Genomic DNA, 19,190 nt, shown 5'->3' with positions numbered 1-19,190 from the left:
TTTGTTATCAAAAAGGCAGGTATTAACAAAATGCTGGTTTTTTTCAATAATGACATCAAATGGCCAATCTCAAAAAGTTTTCCCACTACAAGAGCTTTATTACTGAACATTCCAGCAGCACTACCTCTCAGAATGCCACTGACAATCAGTCAAAAATAATAAAATATTGATGATCAAAGACCCTCAAAGCTTTTGATTAAAAAAAATAGGCTTCTAAATTAACTTAAAGATGAATTTTTAATATAAAGGGAGTTCATTTCAAAGAAAAGAGGCAGAGGTCTTTGTGCAAAAAGCATGGGACAGTGTCTTGTTGGAATATACAAAGCTGGAAAGATTTTGTAGACATCAGTTGGCTAACACAGTGTGTGCCTGCCTTTGTAATGCATTGTAGATATATTATTATACATATTACTAATACAGTACTATAATAATGTCAACTAATCATGTACTGCATTTCCTACCTAATTACTATTAAGTAAACATGCCATTTGGCCGGAAAGTGTCACAAATGTAAAGAAAATGTTCACAATCTATTTTTAGAGCACTGTACTGTACTTCCGTTAGGAACCTGGTGCAAGGGTTACATCATATCCAAATCAGATGTCCACAGAGAAAGAAAAACAAACACTTAATGTGAACACAGATTTACTGGTTAATATACTGATGAATTAATATTTTTACTTAATGGAATTTAACAGTGACATTAGCAGACTCAAGGAATTCCTTAATTGTTGCTAACTGAAATTTCTCCCAGGGGGGAGGTGACACTTGCAAACAGCTTATCTAATCCAGAAAGCAGAGGCCTAGGGAGTAAATTAACTCAAGTAATAGTCAAATATTACAAGTTATACTTAATGATGTAATTAACTCATTTAGTCACAGGAACATTAAATTTGAAAGTCATCTTGACATTTTGAAAATATACGCTAGTAAAAATCCTTGTCTCAAGATATATGTATTAATATTGCAGCAATGTTACTAAATATTCAGCAAATTATTTCCAATTACACTTAAATTAACAGAATTAACTAAATGTACATCTGTGTTCAAGCATTAGAATAGGATATTAAAATCTAATATTTAAAGAGTTCATGATATTTGAAGCAAGTTAGTTGCTTTCAACTGAAGAAAGAGAAACCATTTTGCTTGCGAAGACATTCAGATAATACCAATCTTTTATGGGTTTTTTTTGCTGATCCTTTTTGGCTTGTAATCAATTAGGCCTTAACCGATTTTCTTGTAAAAATTTTGAAAAGAAAAGTAAATCATTTTGATCTGTTTCTTACTGAAGTTGATAAATTAATTTTTATCCTTATTTTTATGAGTAATTCAAAATTTCATTAGAATTTTAAAATGTTGTCTAGATTTTTTATAGACTTGGCCTCCTCATGTATGTCATTTTAAAGATTGTTTCAGATTTGATTTTTTAGCGTAAAACTTTTTGGTAGTTCTACTTTTAGAGACAATAAAATTATCTTCAATTATGAATTATGAATCACATGAACATACAATTATGACATCTGTTGAACTCCGATAGATTACATTCTTCTCACTCAATGATTTATACAAAGCAAGCATTCTCCCTACACAATTGTCTATGTGATGATAAATTGTCATTTATATATCTGACTACAATGTTTTCTTAAGATAATCCTCATATTTTTTTTTGTATTTTCGAGACATTACAATTTCTTAGCTGAGTTAACATAATACAGTAAACAATTTTGAGTATAATATATTAGTATAATGTATAATTCTGAATTATTTATCCCTAATTGGCTACAACATAATGTCATTAGATTTACATTAAGATAAGTACTGGCTATCAGTTGGCATCTACTCTAATAATAGAGTAGTTTTATATAGCGCACATATCTAATGTAAGATGCTCAGGGCGCTTGATATGTGGACTAGGAACTCAACCAATGACTTTCTTTGCCCCTAAGGGTCCCTTCGTGTCTGTGCTACCCAGTAACCCGTTACCAGCAACTCTCGTCGTCCACCACAGGGGCTGTCTGTTCTTAGTTGTGTCTCAAAATTATATCAGCCTATGGGCAGGGCAGCTTTTAAAGGTTTTTGCGGCTGCAAGGTAATAGTAATGGCATGTTTTTTGCTTATTATTACTATTTTTATTACTATTATTGAAGCGTTTGTTTTAATTTATCTATTAATTTGAATTTCAAAGGATGTTGAGCTCGATAGGCATGAACTTGCCTCTTTTCAACCTCCGTATATAAGAAAATGTTATATCATATTTGTTTATGTGTATGTTTAAATTTTGTCTTTTGGATAATAAAGAAAGAAGAAGTATGAACAAACCTTAACTGAGTGACTAAGAGGACATTGTATTAATAATATGTCAATTGCAATATAGTAAATCAGAGGTTTGGGTAATTATATTTTTAGAGCCAAATATATTTTTAATTATTTACATAAACTTGAATCGATGATTTTCTAGGCCTATATTAAAATAAATTTAATTCAATTTCTATCTCAATTTTTCAGGAGGATGGTCGGATGTCATGTGTGATGTCATGTTTGGCACAGGTGTCTTGGTAATTAAACAATGCTGGAAGAATTTGAACAAGATCTTAAATGACATGATTAATTAGAATTTTAATAGGTAGACAAGCAACAGATGGTATTGAAAAATGTTTCCTGTTGTGAGAGGGATTAAGCAATGAAACATTTGTTGCTTTTGTTATTAATAGCATTACACAAACCATAAAAAAATTCAGTATACATAAAATTTATTTAATGAAATTTTATAGGCCTACATAAAATAAAAGCTAAATAATTTAAATAAAAATCTTTTCTGTTTAATAGATTTATATAAATTCATGAAAGTAATCAGATCAAAATACCCTCCCATTCTAATATTATTGCAACACAACAGTGAAACTTCTAAAAATGAACACAGAATAAACAACCCATAACATCTTGTAGTCTATTTACCCTTGATGTCCTCTGAACCAATTTAAATGTGAATTTGTAATGCATCACTAATCCAATCAACTAATCTGTTGTCCAATGCAAAAAAATGACAGGTTTTAAAGTTCTTAAAAGCGACAAAAAGCATGAAATGCGTTGGAATTTGAGGCATATCATTAACAAATCCAGCGTAATGGTGTCACTTTGAGTAAATACATAACAAAAATGCAAACTGACAGAATATAGCAATTATATTTATTTTCACTCCAGGTTATGTTTACTCGATATTCAAGGTTTGAAGCCTATATATTTACTTAGTAAATGCTTAATTTAACTTCGATTTCTTTGATTTGAAACAGTTAAAAAGCTCAAGGAGGCCCATTAAAGTATTAAAAACCTCAAAATAATAAAAATTTCTCAAAAAAACAGTTGATAGCACATTTTTGGTTATCTAATTTGGTATCATCATCATCATCATCATCATCAATCCACTTCTGACTTTGAGTACAACCGTCTTTGTAAATATCATTCCAAGGGTTTCTGTTTGCCTGGATTGCAATACTTTCAGATTTTTAAGATCCAACTGTTGTTTCAAAGATCTGAGCTGCTTATTGAGGTTCAGGTCTACTTTTTCCTCCATTGCACGCCTCTTTTACCTCTTTCTCAAACAAAATGCTGAGCTGGGGCTGTTTACGTATATGACCAAGCCATCGCATACAATTCTGGTTTAATATAATATCGTTGTTAGTTTGTTTAATGATTGTGTCCGAGTACACCACTTTTATTGCCATAAAACCTATAGAACCTCAAAGGTAGTTTTGAGGACCATGACCTAATAAAGTTTACATTGCAGAGGTAGAAATACAAGACCTCAATTTTGTATTGATAAGGATCAAACAAATAATAAAATCCCATAGTGTAGTGACAGCCTTTATACTAAATAATAGCGTTACCTTGAAACCTCCTTTTCTGTAAAGCTTTTAAGTGATAATCATTTCTGTGATGATGCCGCGCAACACCAAAGAGAATTTTCAAAATAAAAATATAAAAGATAACCACAAAACAGGGATATACTTTTGCATGTACAGGTGCATCTCTACAAACTTCATTCGCTCCATGTCAAGAATACTTTTTATATATTTTTAATTAATTTGTTTAATTAATTTTTTTAATAACAGGTCCTAAATCACTTCCCTATGGCCATGCATTCTATTTTGCCAATCTTCTAGAGGTTGGCTAAAAAAAAAATACAAAACTTAAAATTGTTTTTCTGTTTAGGTTGAGGCTCCTTATCTTTGGAATCATTATACTGTACTCAGTTCTATTTAAAAGTCCTAAAATTCAATTTCATAAATGAAAGCATCTGAAAACTTGTTTATTTGGAAATTCATCTTATCCTTTTTTCAATTAAAAATCAAAATGAGAATTTTTTTCCCTTTGTATAGTTTTGCATTGATCCTTACTTTGGCTGGTAATCAATAAGAATTTCTATAACTAGCAGTAAGGCAGAGACGTTGCTAACTACAGTTTTTCACCGGCGCTAGTTTGAGACGCTCCTCGCACAGAGTTCGGGTGGCTGAGAACCAATTCTTCTTGGATAAAATCTTAAAATGGAGGTCAAGTATACACATTTGCCTTGTGTCCACTTCAAAGAACCCATTGAATCTTTCGGAAGAGTAGCTACCCCTAATCTATGGTTAATTTCAGCCCCGTCTCTGTGGAAAGATGCAAAATTTTAGCTACTATAATGGCCTCTTTACGGCGGCTAGGTTGTCACAGACCACATGCATAAGCAGCACAATAATGCTGCGAGTTATGGGTTCTCACAGTTTTACCTTTTTTCAATCCACAATATTAGCAGTCAATAAACATTTTGATCTTTTAATGAGCAATTCATCCTTTTTATTGATTTCTATTGCCATATTATTGACACTAAACTGATAATAGATAAAACACATGTCTAACCTACTACTCCAAGACACTTCATAACACTGTTAATATTTAGAACCAATTCTAATCCTAAATACAGACAAGTATTCTAAATGGGTTAATTGATAAATCTTCACTTGATAAGTTCATCTTCATCAGATTTCCAAAATGTGTTTCGATGATACCTTTAATTACATCGTTCATTCGTAATGGTTCACCAGATCATGTGACATTTTCATAATCGCTGCATCTACCTACGGTGTCAATCAGAACAAGATAGGTGTTCTAGCAATTTTGTTGAAGTGAATTTTCTCAAAAACGGTTGGCTGATGATTGAATCGGCAGGCAATCACAAAAACCATGATAGATTACCAGGCTGTCACCTCCCATCAGGGTGATAATAGTGATGGTATGGGCCTTGTGTTTGCTTTAGAGTTAATGTGTTAAATAGCCTAACAGGTAAATGGTTTCATCTATTTTCAAACGTGTCTGATCAGCTGTTACTGGCGAAAGTTATGTACATGAACACCACATAAACTAAAGTCAGCAGACAAGTAGGCCTATAAGTACAGTATTTAAAATATAATTGCTTAATAAAATGTCTGTTGGGCTAATAAAACCTTACCATAATAAATGAACCGAATACTATAGAGATCTGATGTTCAACTCTGACTGAGCTATTTTCATGTTTTCTCACTTTACCATCACATCAAAAACACATCAAATGAGTTATTGAGGTAAATTGTACTTTCATATTTTGATATTGGGATAGAAATTTGCAACTAGTAATTTCAGAACAGAAAGATGGAACAGGATACCTGCCCCTTCTATGGTACTCATCAAATCGGGAAATCTATTTTTAGTTTTATAAGATGGCAGTGGTTGATAGAGCAGATATGTTTTGGTTTCAACTATTGATATTATCCTTTTTCCACATCATGTTTCTCTAACCTTCCACGTCTTTTTCTACCTAAGAGTTTCACATATTTGAATGTACTGATCACTGGCTGAAAAATTATGGCATACCTTCTTCCTCCAACCACAGAAAGCTGAGTGTATTCCAGTGGTATAATCACATAATTACCTCGTTCCCCTAGCTAGCACTCTTTTATTTTTCCATCATCCCCTCCCTGGCGAGTCGATTGGCCGAGCGGTTAAGACAGGGTAACTGTGACATACAGCCATAATGTCGGCGCTGGTTCAAACGGCACGCTCGCCTATGGTTCCGGTGGTGGAACAAGTCTTCTCGGATAAGGACTCTAAACCATAGGCCCAGTGTACACAATTAGCTCGTGTGCACTTTAAAGAACCCAGTACATCATTCGAGAAAAGTAGGGGGCTACCCCGGTGTAGGTTACTGGTCCATCTCTTGTCCCCTGTCCGGCCACAGAAGGAGCGCTCACGACACGGCCCATGTCAGGTATCCATCCTACCTGCGAATACTTCTACCACACTACGTGAAGCTAGATCATACACACTAGCTACGTAGTGACTCGATGAGAAGAATCCCTTCCCTAATTAGCTCCTCCCAATGTCAGAGCTTATAAGCAGGCATCTGCTCCAGTGTTTGTGATTTAGGCCTATATGATAATGTAAAGTTCATAGTGACCTTGGTATTAAAATGTACTACTGTAAGTCTACAGACAGGCATAGTTTTTCCAAAACAATATACTAGGATGATTGATTTTCAAATGCCCAGCCTCCCCAAGGTGTCCTAATAAGCACCAGAGGCCCACAATAAATTCCTTACCAACCTCACTGCAGCTCTGGATTTTTGCACTACTAGTTTACTTTTCCTTTTTAAGGACAAATAGAGATAAATGCATTTTTGATCTTCACAAATAATGATGACCAATTTATTCAACAGAATTCCAAGATAAATGTTTATTGAGGCCATTACTCATGGCAAGGACCCAGACAAGATAAAAGAGAAAATGCTTTCATAAATACTAACCAGAACAGGTGCCATATCTCTACCAGCAATGATAAAGAACCAACCAGATACAGTAAGGCCTACCCACTTTTACAAGTTTCGCAGCAATTGTAAAATTAAATTAAAACAACAAAAATAACAATAACATATATAATATAAGATATATAGTATAATACACACTCCATGTATCGAAATGCACACCATCGTGTCAGGATTTAAAATTTCGACATTAATTATGTCATCATCAGGAATGATGAATATATATAATAGCCCAATGTTAGAAGAATTGGCTTCAATTTTAACAAATCAGTTTATTTCAATTTTCCAAATCATAAATAAAATTATGTGTTTCCTATTGGCAGAAATACAGGCTACAATATATACCTTCAATTAATTAATGTTCAAAATCTAAATTTAGCACTTTCATTTAAAATATTTTCTCTTCAATCCTTTATCATTTTCATAGTTATCTGACTGTTTGAAATATATCTTTGCACATAATTTTGATATCAATATTAAAATCCAGTTACTTTTTCAGTTACCTAGTACTAGTCTGAAGTAAACGTATTGTAGTACTGTATATTGTATATGTCGAACGTTAGTTTTATTTTAAAGTTTGTGCAAACATTCGAAGTGGCTTATTATAACAAATACAAAAGAAATGTGAAAATCAATTAAAAAATATTTCATTCAAAAGAAATTGATGAATGAATTGACAAATAATGTAATTACTTTACAGACAAAAACATAGATTACATAAGGATATGACATTGTCTACCCTTGAAGGAAATGTGTTTAAACCAATATTTGTCAAAAACATTCTGTCTGTTCACATTTACCAGATGATAAATGGTAACTATATATTTGGTAACTATTAAAGGTATTGAAATATAGGCAATAAACCCTGGTCCAGTCCTAGTCTATAGCATTTGAATTCCTACATGCCCAGACTACAGTCAATATTTTCCATGGACATTTGAGGAATGTCTCCAAATTGAAGGATGGGTTTGTGGAATTGATGGTGGACAAGTAGCCCACAATTTAGGCTATGTTCACACACACGGCGTAAGGCTGGCTTAAGCCTGGCGTAGCGTACGCCTTTGTGTGTGAACTAGGCAGTGGCGTTGTTAAAGCCACTCACTACGCCACGTCCTTGGCGTTATTAACGCTACCTGCAGACCCCAGATTAGCTAACGCCACTGAGCTAACGCCAGTGATGCTTGAATGATTTGACCTCATTTCAAGAGATTGACCAATCACGATTGCAATATATTAGCAACTTTGGTCTCTTTCTGTGCTCTCTATAAATGAAATGGTAAGGGGCTTCCTTTTCTATTGCATTTTACTTAGTTATAATGTATATGATTTATTTATTGTGTTTTGTAAGATATTTTAACCATTTAGACTGTCTATTGCAACATCAACAATGCTAGCTGAAAAATCAAAAGTAAAATTGTTCATTTAAAATACAATAATCATATAAGTTCACCTCGAACAATTCACAGATTTAAAAGTTTTCATGATGTACTGTTAATTTTACTACTGTCAACACGTACATTATTTAAAACTGAAAACTATTCCACATAGGCCTATATTACTGCTAGTTTAACGAACGCCGTTTGTGTGAACACTTTGGAATTTTAATCCGTGGATTAGCTTACGCCTGGCGTAAGCCACGCCAGTCTTACGCCGTGTGTGTGAACATAGCCTTAGGTGTCTCTCATTTGTACCTCTAAATAGGTGTCCTTCAGGGCTGTTTCATTGCAATACTAGGAATTTATTCTACAGTTAATTCTTGCGAGTATGCAACCTCCATTTATCAAAGAGACCAATAACTTATAGTACCCCATATCTAATTCAAGTCTGATAGGGAATAACTTTCTTAATAAACAAAATAATTATATTTTTAATATAAAAATTAAGTGTACAGAAAAATACTATGATTATATTAGGCCTATATTATAACTGATGAAGACCTTTTTTCTCCAAACTAAGTTTAATATGTTTTTTATTTCTCCAATTTCTCTTAAAATAAAGATCAAATTTCAAAAATAAGTTCTTATTTAATCTTTCTATCTTCTTGTCTTCAATAAAATACTATTAATTATTGAAAATACTAAATTGAAATGGATTTGAAATATTAATATTCAGAGAGACAGAAACACCTGCACTGAGCATGCGCAGCATTAGTATGACCTGGTGGGTAACATAGGTAAGTAAGGTAGGTGCAGTTAACAAGTGATACATTTGAGTAATTGAATAATTTATTTTTTAATATTAAATTCACATTTCTGCAAGTAATTTAAGCTTTTTATTGCCATTCTTTTTAAACAATATACTTTCTTTCTATACTTCTAATTGAAGGTAAAATTGAAGTCTTAATAGTTATCAAATTCACATGAAGGCAACAATAATGACAATGTCAACTCTCTAATGACACATGGGACAAAAATTCTAAACAATACATGATTTTATGATATTGATCAAATAATTGTTACCAGGTATAACTAAGACCATATGAATATACTCATGACAAGCCTTAAACAACACAACACAACACAATGAACAATTACAGTAGTTCTGTAGGGCAAACTAAATATTTACTTTCAAATCTGGAAACTAGAATCATATTTGTTAGGCCTACCCACTTTTACAAGTTTCACAGCAATTGTAAAATTAAATTAAAACAACAAAAATAACATATATAATATAAGATATATAGTATAATACACACTCCATGTATCGAAATGCACACCATTGTGTCAGGATTTAAAATTTCGACATTAATTATGTCATTATCAGGAATGATGTTTATATATAATAGCCCAATGTTAGAAGAATTGGCTTCAATTTTAACAAATCAGTTTATTTCAATTTTCCAAATCAAATAAAATTATGTATTTCCTATTGGCAGAAATACAGGCCACAATATATACCTTCAATTAATTAATTTTCAAAATCTAAATTTAGCACTTTCATTTAAAATATTTTCTCTTCAATCCTTCATCATTTTCATAGTTATTTGACTGTTTGAAATATATCCTTGCACATAATTTTGATATCAATATTAAAATCCAGTTATTTTTTCAGTTACCTAGTACTAGTCTTAAGTAAACGTATTGTAGTACTGTATATTGTACAATGTCGAACGTTAGTTTTATTTTCAAGTTTGTGCAAACATTCAAAGTGGCTTATTATAACAAATACAAAAGAAATGTGAAAATCAATCCAAAAATATTTCATTCAAAAGAAATTGATGAATGAATTGACAAATAATGTAATTACTTTACAGACAAAAACATAGATTACATAAGGATATGACATTGTCTATCCTTGAAGGAAATGTGTTTAAACCAATATTTGTCAAAAACATTCTGTCTGTTCACATTTACCAGATGATAAATGGTAACTATATATTTGGTAAATATTAAAGGTATTGAAATATAGGCAATAAACCCTGGTCCAGTACTAGTCTATAGCATTTGAATTCCTACATGCCCAGATTACAGCCAATATTTTCCATGGACATTTGAGGAATGTCTCCAAATTGAAGGATGGGTTTGTGGAATTGATGGTGGACAAGTAGCCCACAATTTAGGTGTCTCTCATTTGTACCTCTAAATAGGTGTCCTTCAGTGCTGTTTCATTGCAATACTAGGAATTTATTCTACAGTTAATTCTTGCGAGTATGCAACCTCCATTTATCAAAGAGACCAATAACTTATAGTACCCCATATCTAATTCATGTCTGATAGGGAATAACTTTCTTAATAAACAAAATAATTATATTTTTAATATAAAAATTAAGTGTACAGAAAAATACTATGATTATATTAGGCCTATATTATAATTGATGAAGACCTTTTTTCTCCAAACTAAGTTTAATATGTTTTTTATTTCTCCAATTTCTCTTAAAATAAAGATCAAATTTCAAACATAAGTTCTTATTTAATCTTTATATCTCCTTGTCTTCAATAAAATATTATTAATTATTGAAAATACTAAATTGAAATGGATTTGAAATATTAATATTCAGAGAGACAGGAGACAGAAACACCTGCACTGAGCATGTGCAGCATTAGTATGACCTGGTGGGTAACATAGGTAAGTAAGGTAGGTGCAGTTAACAAGTGATACATTTGTTATAAGTAATTGAATAATTTATTTTTAATATGAAATTCACATTTCTGCAAGTAATTTAAGCTTTTTATTGCCATTCTTTTTAAACAAAATACTTTCTTTCTATACTTCTAATTGAAGGTAAAATTGAAGTCTTAATAGTTATCAAATTCACATGAAGACAACAATAATGACAATGTCAACTCTCTAATGACACATGGGACAAAAATTCTAAACAATACATGATTTTATGATATTGATCAAATAATTGTTACCAGGTATAACTAAGACCATATGAATATACTCATGACAAGCCTTAAACAACACAACACAACACAATGAACAATTACAGTAGTTCTGTAGGGCAAACTAAATATTTACTTTCAAATCTGGAAACTAGAATCATATTTGTTATAGTTCACTATGAACAGATGACATCACAGTGGGATAAATTAATCTAAGTAATTTCAGATTGACCATACCTATTAGGGGGTTAGTGCAGAACTTCAATAGAAAACATATGAGTAATTGCAGAATAGGGCCTTTAACACAAAACACATTAAAGGTTCATAAGTTTATAGGTCAATATTCAGGTCATATGCAAAGAAAATACAGTCATCGAAAACCAGGTTTACTTAACTTTTGGAGCAGGGGTCGTGGACCTGTCTATGGGTGGGTTGCCCTGCCACATGGCAATGTTTACCACTTTGTAGTCATCATCAAGATTTCAATGGGCCTGTTTCTACTGGAAGGGAAAAAAATCGCTTTTCAAAAAATCGCTTTTTTTCTCGCAGTAGAAACAGGACCAGTTCAAAAATCGATTAAAGACCCGCAATGAATAGCGTGTTTGAACGGCAAATAACCAATTTTTGTTGTGAACTTTTTACCTGCAACACAAAAAGCGATATCAGGTGAAATGTGACCTCCAAGTCAAACCACTACAAAGCTAGATCGATTCAAATTTATTAGTCCTTTTGTTCATATCCTAGGCCTATAAGCTAAAACGTCAACAAACATGCGGAGTGACGAAATTACTCGTTTTGTAAAAAATTTTTAGGGGGATATTGGACCTAGGCCTCTCCATTCTTCTGGGCCTATCGTTGCCCTCATTCATTTGCTCGTTCCTTGTGCCGATGTGCAGTCGAAATCATTCGCTTTCTCGCCACACACTGGTATCCTCCTTGTCATCATGACCGGAACTCACATGAAAATATATTGTCTCGAGGTGAGAAAGAAAGTTCGAAAAACGTGTTGTATAAACAAAATGGTGATGCAATTTCCGCTGTGAAAACTGATTTTCATAAAAGCAAAAATGCAGTTGCAACGCATGCAGCCTGTCTAGGCACTCATTAAAAAAGCGGTAAAAAAAATTGAATATTTTTTGTTTATCAGTAGAAACTTGCCCATGATGTTCATTTCATTTTTTTGCTTCTTAGAGAATCCTATTATTTTTCCTTAATTGAAAATAATTTTACTGATTGTGAACCTACCTTTCCACAATTTGTATATTCTACTGCTGTTTCACGGAAGAATATGTAGATGTATGGATCAATCTCAAAGGACGCGACAAAGTTGGGTTCTGAAAAAAATATATTAAAACATAAAAATGTATAAGTTATGTCAAAAAAATTAATGACCAAAGTTACCAAATGAAAGTAAAGGATCAAACAAAAAAAAATGAAATCATTTCATCATATAAAGACTAAATCTGAAATTAGCAAACAGAAAATAGCATACAGTACACCATTTTTACAAGAACACAAGGTAAATGTCAAATAAGGTTTTCACTTAAAAAAACTAGAAAAACCAACAAATCAAGCTAGTCAGACAGTTGAGTATTAATTAATTTGATTCCAATTTAACTTGGGCTACTCATATCGAAAATATTTCTTCAAAAGTTTCTAAAAGAATTGGTGTCATTCGCCGTGTCAAACAGTTCCTACCTTTCAACACAACTAAAATGTTAGCAAATGCACTTGTAATGCCTTTATTTGATTATTGCAGTTGCATTTGGTCTAACACTACAACTAATCTTTTAAATGAGCTCCAAATTCTCCAGAATAGGTTAGGAAGAATTATTCTTTCAGTCAACATTAAAACACCCATCAAGGATTTAATGGATGATTTAGGATGGAATAGGTTAAATGATAGGTGGAAGGAACACCTATTATTACTCACTTTTAAGTGCCTGAAAGGAATTGCCCCATTCTACCTATGTAACTAATTCATTTTTAATCAAAATAGCCACTCTCAGTGCACTAGGAATAAATCTAACAACACCTTGATGGAGATAAAATGGAAACTCACTCAAGGCAAGAGAACATTCTTATACCGTGCAACTAAGGCTTGGAACGAACTTCCAAACCAAATTAAAATAGAATTAAAAGATATCCAACTTAAAAATTTCTAAACTTTGATCAAAACAGAAAACTAATTATATATTTCTGACCACCCTCTGTTCTCTTGCCTTCTTTTTAATTCATTTGAATTGATTCTTTTTTATTTTAGTTAAGTTTCTGTATATTTTTTTTATGTTTGTTTTTGTTCTACTTTTTTGTTCATGTGATCCACTAGTGAGATCAGTGCTGCGTCACTGAAAGTGTTATCACGTTAAAGGCAGAATAAAATAAAAAATAAATAAATAAATAAATAAATGATAAAAAGGTTAATACTGTTAAATTCTTTTAGCCTTATCAGCACCTTATGTGAATAGATGTGACTTTGTAATATACTCTCTAAATACAGTAAATTAATATATTGTGGTACAATAATAATTTTCTATCTTTGAAAAGTGTGCAAAATAAGAATAAAATAAGAACATTTTGAGAATGATATTGGCAAAAAAATAACAACACTCAGTCTGGGCAAAATGTTACTGGTTTTTATATAAAAAAAAAAAAAAAAGAGTGAAAAGAAGAAAATGAAGAGTGAAAAGCAATGATACAGGAAGTAAACAATTAAATTTAAAATTCTTAGTATTATGACGTTTCTGATGGTCTGAGTGTTCGATTGCATCCTTTTGGATTTTATCTCAGAGATATCCTTGGCTGTAATGTTGGCTGGGGGTAACATTTAAGTCAAGGTTCCTGCAACTATCACATTAACCACTTGCAGCCATATATCACACTTCATGCACAGTCTCTGAGGACATATTTCTGCTAAGAAACTATATTTTAAACGTTTCTTCTTTTTTTTTTTTTAATTTATTTTTCTTTGGCAGATGAAATAAAACCGGAAATGAAAACGAAATATGTGTTTGGCAATCAGAAAAATTGTTTTCAAAATATGAAATCAATTGTACGTCAAACACAGTTTTGCAGCAGGGCAAAATTATACATTTCATTCAATACACTTGTGAATGTAGAAACAATTTATTTGTCTGATAATACAATAAATTCTTCTAATACGTATTATTTTTCTTTATTATTATCATCCTCAATTGTACAACGTTAGTTATACATTATAACAATAACTTTATTTTAAAATGGAAAAACTTGTATCACCATATTGTTGTTTTTCACAAGGCCGTTTTTGCAAGAAGATACAAATAAAATGTCAGATTGCGGATCGCCAAAAATTCTGAGATGCAATGGGGACTTAATCCAGACAGAGATTTAAAGGCAGCAACAAGAACTTCAAAGATAGCCCTTTGCTTAAAGGGCAACCAGTGGAGTTCCTAAGAAGAATAGAAGCCATTCACATAATATAGCCGTTCACATGGTGTGTATAAGTCGATTAAATTAAATAGGTCTATTAGTGTGCCCCTGGGAAATTTAAGCTAAAAAAGTCCATTAAATAGAAAATTATATGGGAAATGCGCATCAAATATTGGTTAGATAATTATGGATACACCCAAGGCTATGAAACCAATCATTTTCACATTCAATTTTACAACCTTATACCGCCTTCATATAAGCAGTAAGTAATAACAGCCACCTAATGTTGAAAAGTATTTTGGTTGACTGTTCAGAGTTAATAAACGACCTGGGGCAGAATTAACTATATTATTTTATAGCGGAAATGCAAATTAACTTGCAGTAATATCTTACAAAATATTAATTTTTCCTAAAGCTTGGAATTCATTCATGCCTGTTTACATTAATAATTAGCCCTCATTTCCTACTAGCATTAAAAATTAACAATGATTATATAAATAGTTAAATGTATGAAATTGAACAAATATGTAAAATTATTGGTGGTGTACTTTGAATAACATTTAAGGTAAATAAAAGTAGATAATACACAAAAGATTATACAAAATTTTAGAATAATTCATATATTTTTTTCAAAATGTGCAGACATATTATATATACATACATATGCCAGCCGAAATCTTTGCACCCAAATATTTTGTAGTTAAGATTATCAGTCTGGCATATTAAGCCTACGATCAAGTAATTAACTTTAATCATACAAACAGATGTTAACACAATTTTTTAGATTAATTAACTTAATATTTATTATTAATTTTTGAAAACACTTTCTCTAAGAATATGGAATTTCTATCTGTAATATCAATCAGAAATACAGGAAACACTAAGGGAGTGTCCGTCTCCTGTATAACCCACTTCCGTACGTTTGATCGGATTCATTGATAATGAAACCTACAATTTACAAACTATGGAGCCTATACATGCCTTGAGTAGTTTCCATGGCAATGTATCGGCTGGTTCAATGTTTCAACGCATGTGGCATACATCACTAAACTGCTGGCACAATTTAAACAATAATGAAATCATGGCAATGTGAAATTGAATTTGAAGGGTACAAATTTGAATGTTACTTTGAGTGTGTGTGTGTACTTTATTGAATGGTTTGTTTCAGATTCGTGTGTCGACGTCGCGGCTTTAAAGGAAGGTGCAGACGAGTACAGGATGGATGTGGGTGTATAGACTGCTCGAAAAAAGTCTCTGCTGTTTTTCACGTAATACACAAACATCCAAGTGGACTGTAAAGATATTAGGTCATCATCATGTCATGAGTAATTCGTAGCTTAAGTTAATCAATCAGTGGATAAAACTTCCCACGATATCCAACCAGGGTAGGCCTACACATTGAACTTCATCATTAAGCAGTAATTAAGCTATGCATCATATTCTTTGTTTATTGTTATTAAATAATTTATGAAGGTTGTCCAATCACATGGCGTAGAATTCTGGCTCCAGTATTCTAGGATTCACCCCCTCCTATAACGTACCTAATTAGAGTAGTCTTATTTCAGTTCTAGAGGAAGCACAAAACGAGTCAAGGAAACATGTATTTGGCAGGCTATATGGAAGGAAATAAATTTCAAATGAAACAGCTGAATCTAGAAATTTGTTTGATAATTTAAATTTCAGGGGATGAAATGATTCAAATTTTGTATAAGGTACGACACAGTGGCAACCATGGGTGAAGAGTTTTATAGTACCTGAAGCATAATGTTTTGATTAACGAGTGACCCAGAAAGTGGTAAAATGTGAAAGTTTCACTGGTACTGGTACTGGTATTGGGTATTTATATTGCGCCTTTCCCTTGCAGAAGCGCAAGCCAAGCCTCAATAATTCAGGAAAACAATGGTAGGCATAAAATCAGTCACTTAATGTAATTAAGTACTGAGAAAAGCTAGGAGAGTTACTGACCTTGTGTATTAAGCTACATAAAAAAACATTTAAAAAAAATATATGCAGAACTGAGGTAATGAAGTGTGATAGGCGATTCATGATGTTAAAAATCAATGTCCCCCTCACGTCGAGGGGAAAGAAAAAAACAATTTAAATACAGAATCTGAGACTGCACATTTGTTAAGTATTTCCAAATTTGTATGATCAATTTCCAATGGCTTCCCCCCTGGTCACCCTCTGACAGGCCCACAGTGTTCTCGAAAAAAATCGGCCTTCCCATCGGAAACATGTTGTATACGGTAATTGTACAGGTGTATAAGGTTACCAAACTGATCAAAACTAACAATAGAACTTGCTAAAAAAATCTTAAGCATAAAGGCCTAGCCATAAATTACGTACGCAAGAATTACTTTGACCCCTATGCATATTTAATGGGTGTTCTTAAATATAAAGTTTACCTTAAAATAAGGATTAAGAAACAAAAATGTGTAGGTGAACACAACTTTCTAATTACCATTTAACCATTTGGAGTTGAGTTGGGCGGTCCTGAGCTGGGGTGATGGTCCCATGGTACGGTAGACAACTGGGTCACGGGCCATGAAGTCCATTACAGTGCCGCTGTAAAGATCCCCTGAGCTGGTGAGAAGGGCTGTTGCATTGTGATGTGGGTTGTAAGGGCACTTTGCAATGCCATCCATGGTTCTGCTTACTTCTGTCAGGTTAGAAATCTATAATAAAACAATGTTGAAAACAAATGTTTTTGTTCCCTAAAGATTACTGGATATTTTCTTTGATATTTGTTTTAAATTAAGTTGCTAGTTCTACCACCAATATCTATAATCTCCACTTTTCTTTAAATCATTGGTAATATTCATTGCTTGGTTGGGAACTTGTATTTGTTGGTAAATATTTCAAACAGTATGTCATGTGCAAGAAATGCATCATCTTCATCATCACTTTCACCATCACCATTACATTCATCACTATTATCATCACCATCTTCTTCATCACAATGAATCACCTGTATCATCATTTTCATTATAAACAATGATGAGGCTAACATGCCAACAATATTATCATATTTATACATCATTATGTTTATGTACCTTCCTCCAAGTACACTGAGGGGAGAAAGCATAGGTACCACAGGTAAACACACTATCATCTTTAGGAAGCAACACACGGATGAAATTGCAGCAATTTTCCTGAAATTAGAAAAAAAAATACAATTTTGATCGGTAATGGTAATGGCTGTATATTTATTAAGTGCATATTACAATAGTCTATGCGTTTGAAATGCAAATTCATCATCATCATCAGTGTCAACATCAAAAAACATAGAGCCAAAATATATTCGACACCAGTCTGATAGGTGTGATAACTTTAAGACACTAGAAAAGTGATGTATTATAGAGGGTAAAAGAAATTAAAACAGCACATTCCAGATTTATCTACAAGTGAACATAATACTTTGCTGTTGTTTAGTCTCAAAAGTAGGTCATAAAATCATAAGCATCCACAGTGCAATACCCTCAAGACGATAGTGGTGTAAGACTCTTGAGCTAGGGAGTAGAGCTGTTCAATTACACCTACAGATACTGTAGGCTTATCACATCGGTAATCTTCTAGCCGCATTCTGCCTAGCCACTTGCAATAACACAAGCTAAGTAGAACTTTGATAAACATCTATATATAATAACAGTAAAATTTGGCAAGGTTTTTGAAGATACAGCATTACAGCCATCTTTCTCGGACAAGAACATTTGACTTTAATATGCCATGAACAGAATACCAGTGATCAAAAATATATCGAGATGAAGAGAGAAAATAGAAAAACCTAAACATGGCTCAGATCGTGAACTGAATAATTTCATTAGAAATCAGTAAATTACTATTTTTAGTAACTTTTATTTTTGAAACATGACAATCAAACTAATTGGTTTATGAACTGTGCCAAGCTGACATGAGTTCGTCCGGAGTGCGGTTGCCAAATTAGAAATAATCAGCAGAAATTCTTGACAAGCGGACAATTATGAAGATGCTTGGAATGTTGTGTATTGCCGAGCATTCAGCAGACATTTTGCGGCAATTAGTAATGCAGTCCTACCGGACTTGCAGACGAATGGTTTCGCACCTTTAAAGTGGAAAATATTGACTTTGGTTATTTAACAGGACCTCTCTGGACTCATAAAAGACAAATATCTAAAATAATTTATTCAATAACTATACTAGTGCATGAATTATTCAGTGTTAACTTGTTAAAAGTGAAGAATTTTATTAAAATGTATATTTAAACAGTTTTGTTCTAATCTTCTACTTTAGTGTTCAGATTACATTAAAAAAAAATTAACATGCAGCTACATAAAAAAAATACAGTACATCATACATTAATAGGATCTTGCATATCATTGAACCAGTGCTTTTATGGTTGAATAGATTGCATATCACATTAAATAATGAAAATATCTCAGTCTGTTTATAAAAAGAAATATTTGATGAATTACCAATTTTATCATTATTTTGAAACAATTTTTAACATCTTTTCCATGACTAATACTGAATTAAGATATAGGAATTAGGAAGTAGGTCACGTTAGTTAATTAAAACTGGAGACAAGTCAATCCAAATTTTAATGAATTAATTTGGATCTGTGGATTTACAAAATTCAATTAGAA

At 32.3% G+C, this 19,190-nt stretch overlaps 1 protein-coding gene across 2 annotated transcripts in view; it reads right to left on the bottom strand.

Moving 5' to 3' along the window:
• The window catches only part of LOC117124425 (semaphorin-5A-like), a 75,799-nt gene that overhangs the window by 44,158 nt on the left and 12,451 nt on the right, over nt 1–19,190 (bottom strand). For both annotated transcript variants that reach the window (XM_033270650.1, XM_033270651.1), the window contains exons 5-7: nt 17,622–17,720; nt 17,030–17,243; nt 12,403–12,491 (exon numbers count right to left, since the gene is read on the bottom strand). In XM_033270650.1, the coding sequence (XP_033126541.1) occupies nt 12,403–12,491; nt 17,030–17,243; nt 17,622–17,720 (402 nt within the window). The remainder of the gene's footprint in view (nt 1–12,402; nt 12,492–17,029; nt 17,244–17,621; nt 17,721–19,190) is intronic.

This window comes from Anneissia japonica, unplaced genomic scaffold, assembly GCF_011630105.1.
Source record: "Anneissia japonica isolate Jap-2015-1 unplaced genomic scaffold, ASM1163010v1 scaffold665_len1252844_cov201, whole genome shotgun sequence".
NCBI classification, from domain to species: Eukaryota; Metazoa; Echinodermata; class Crinoidea; order Comatulida; family Comatulidae; genus Anneissia; species Anneissia japonica.
Note: the sequence above shows the minus strand (reverse complement) of the source record. Positions and strands in the feature narration are given on the sequence as shown.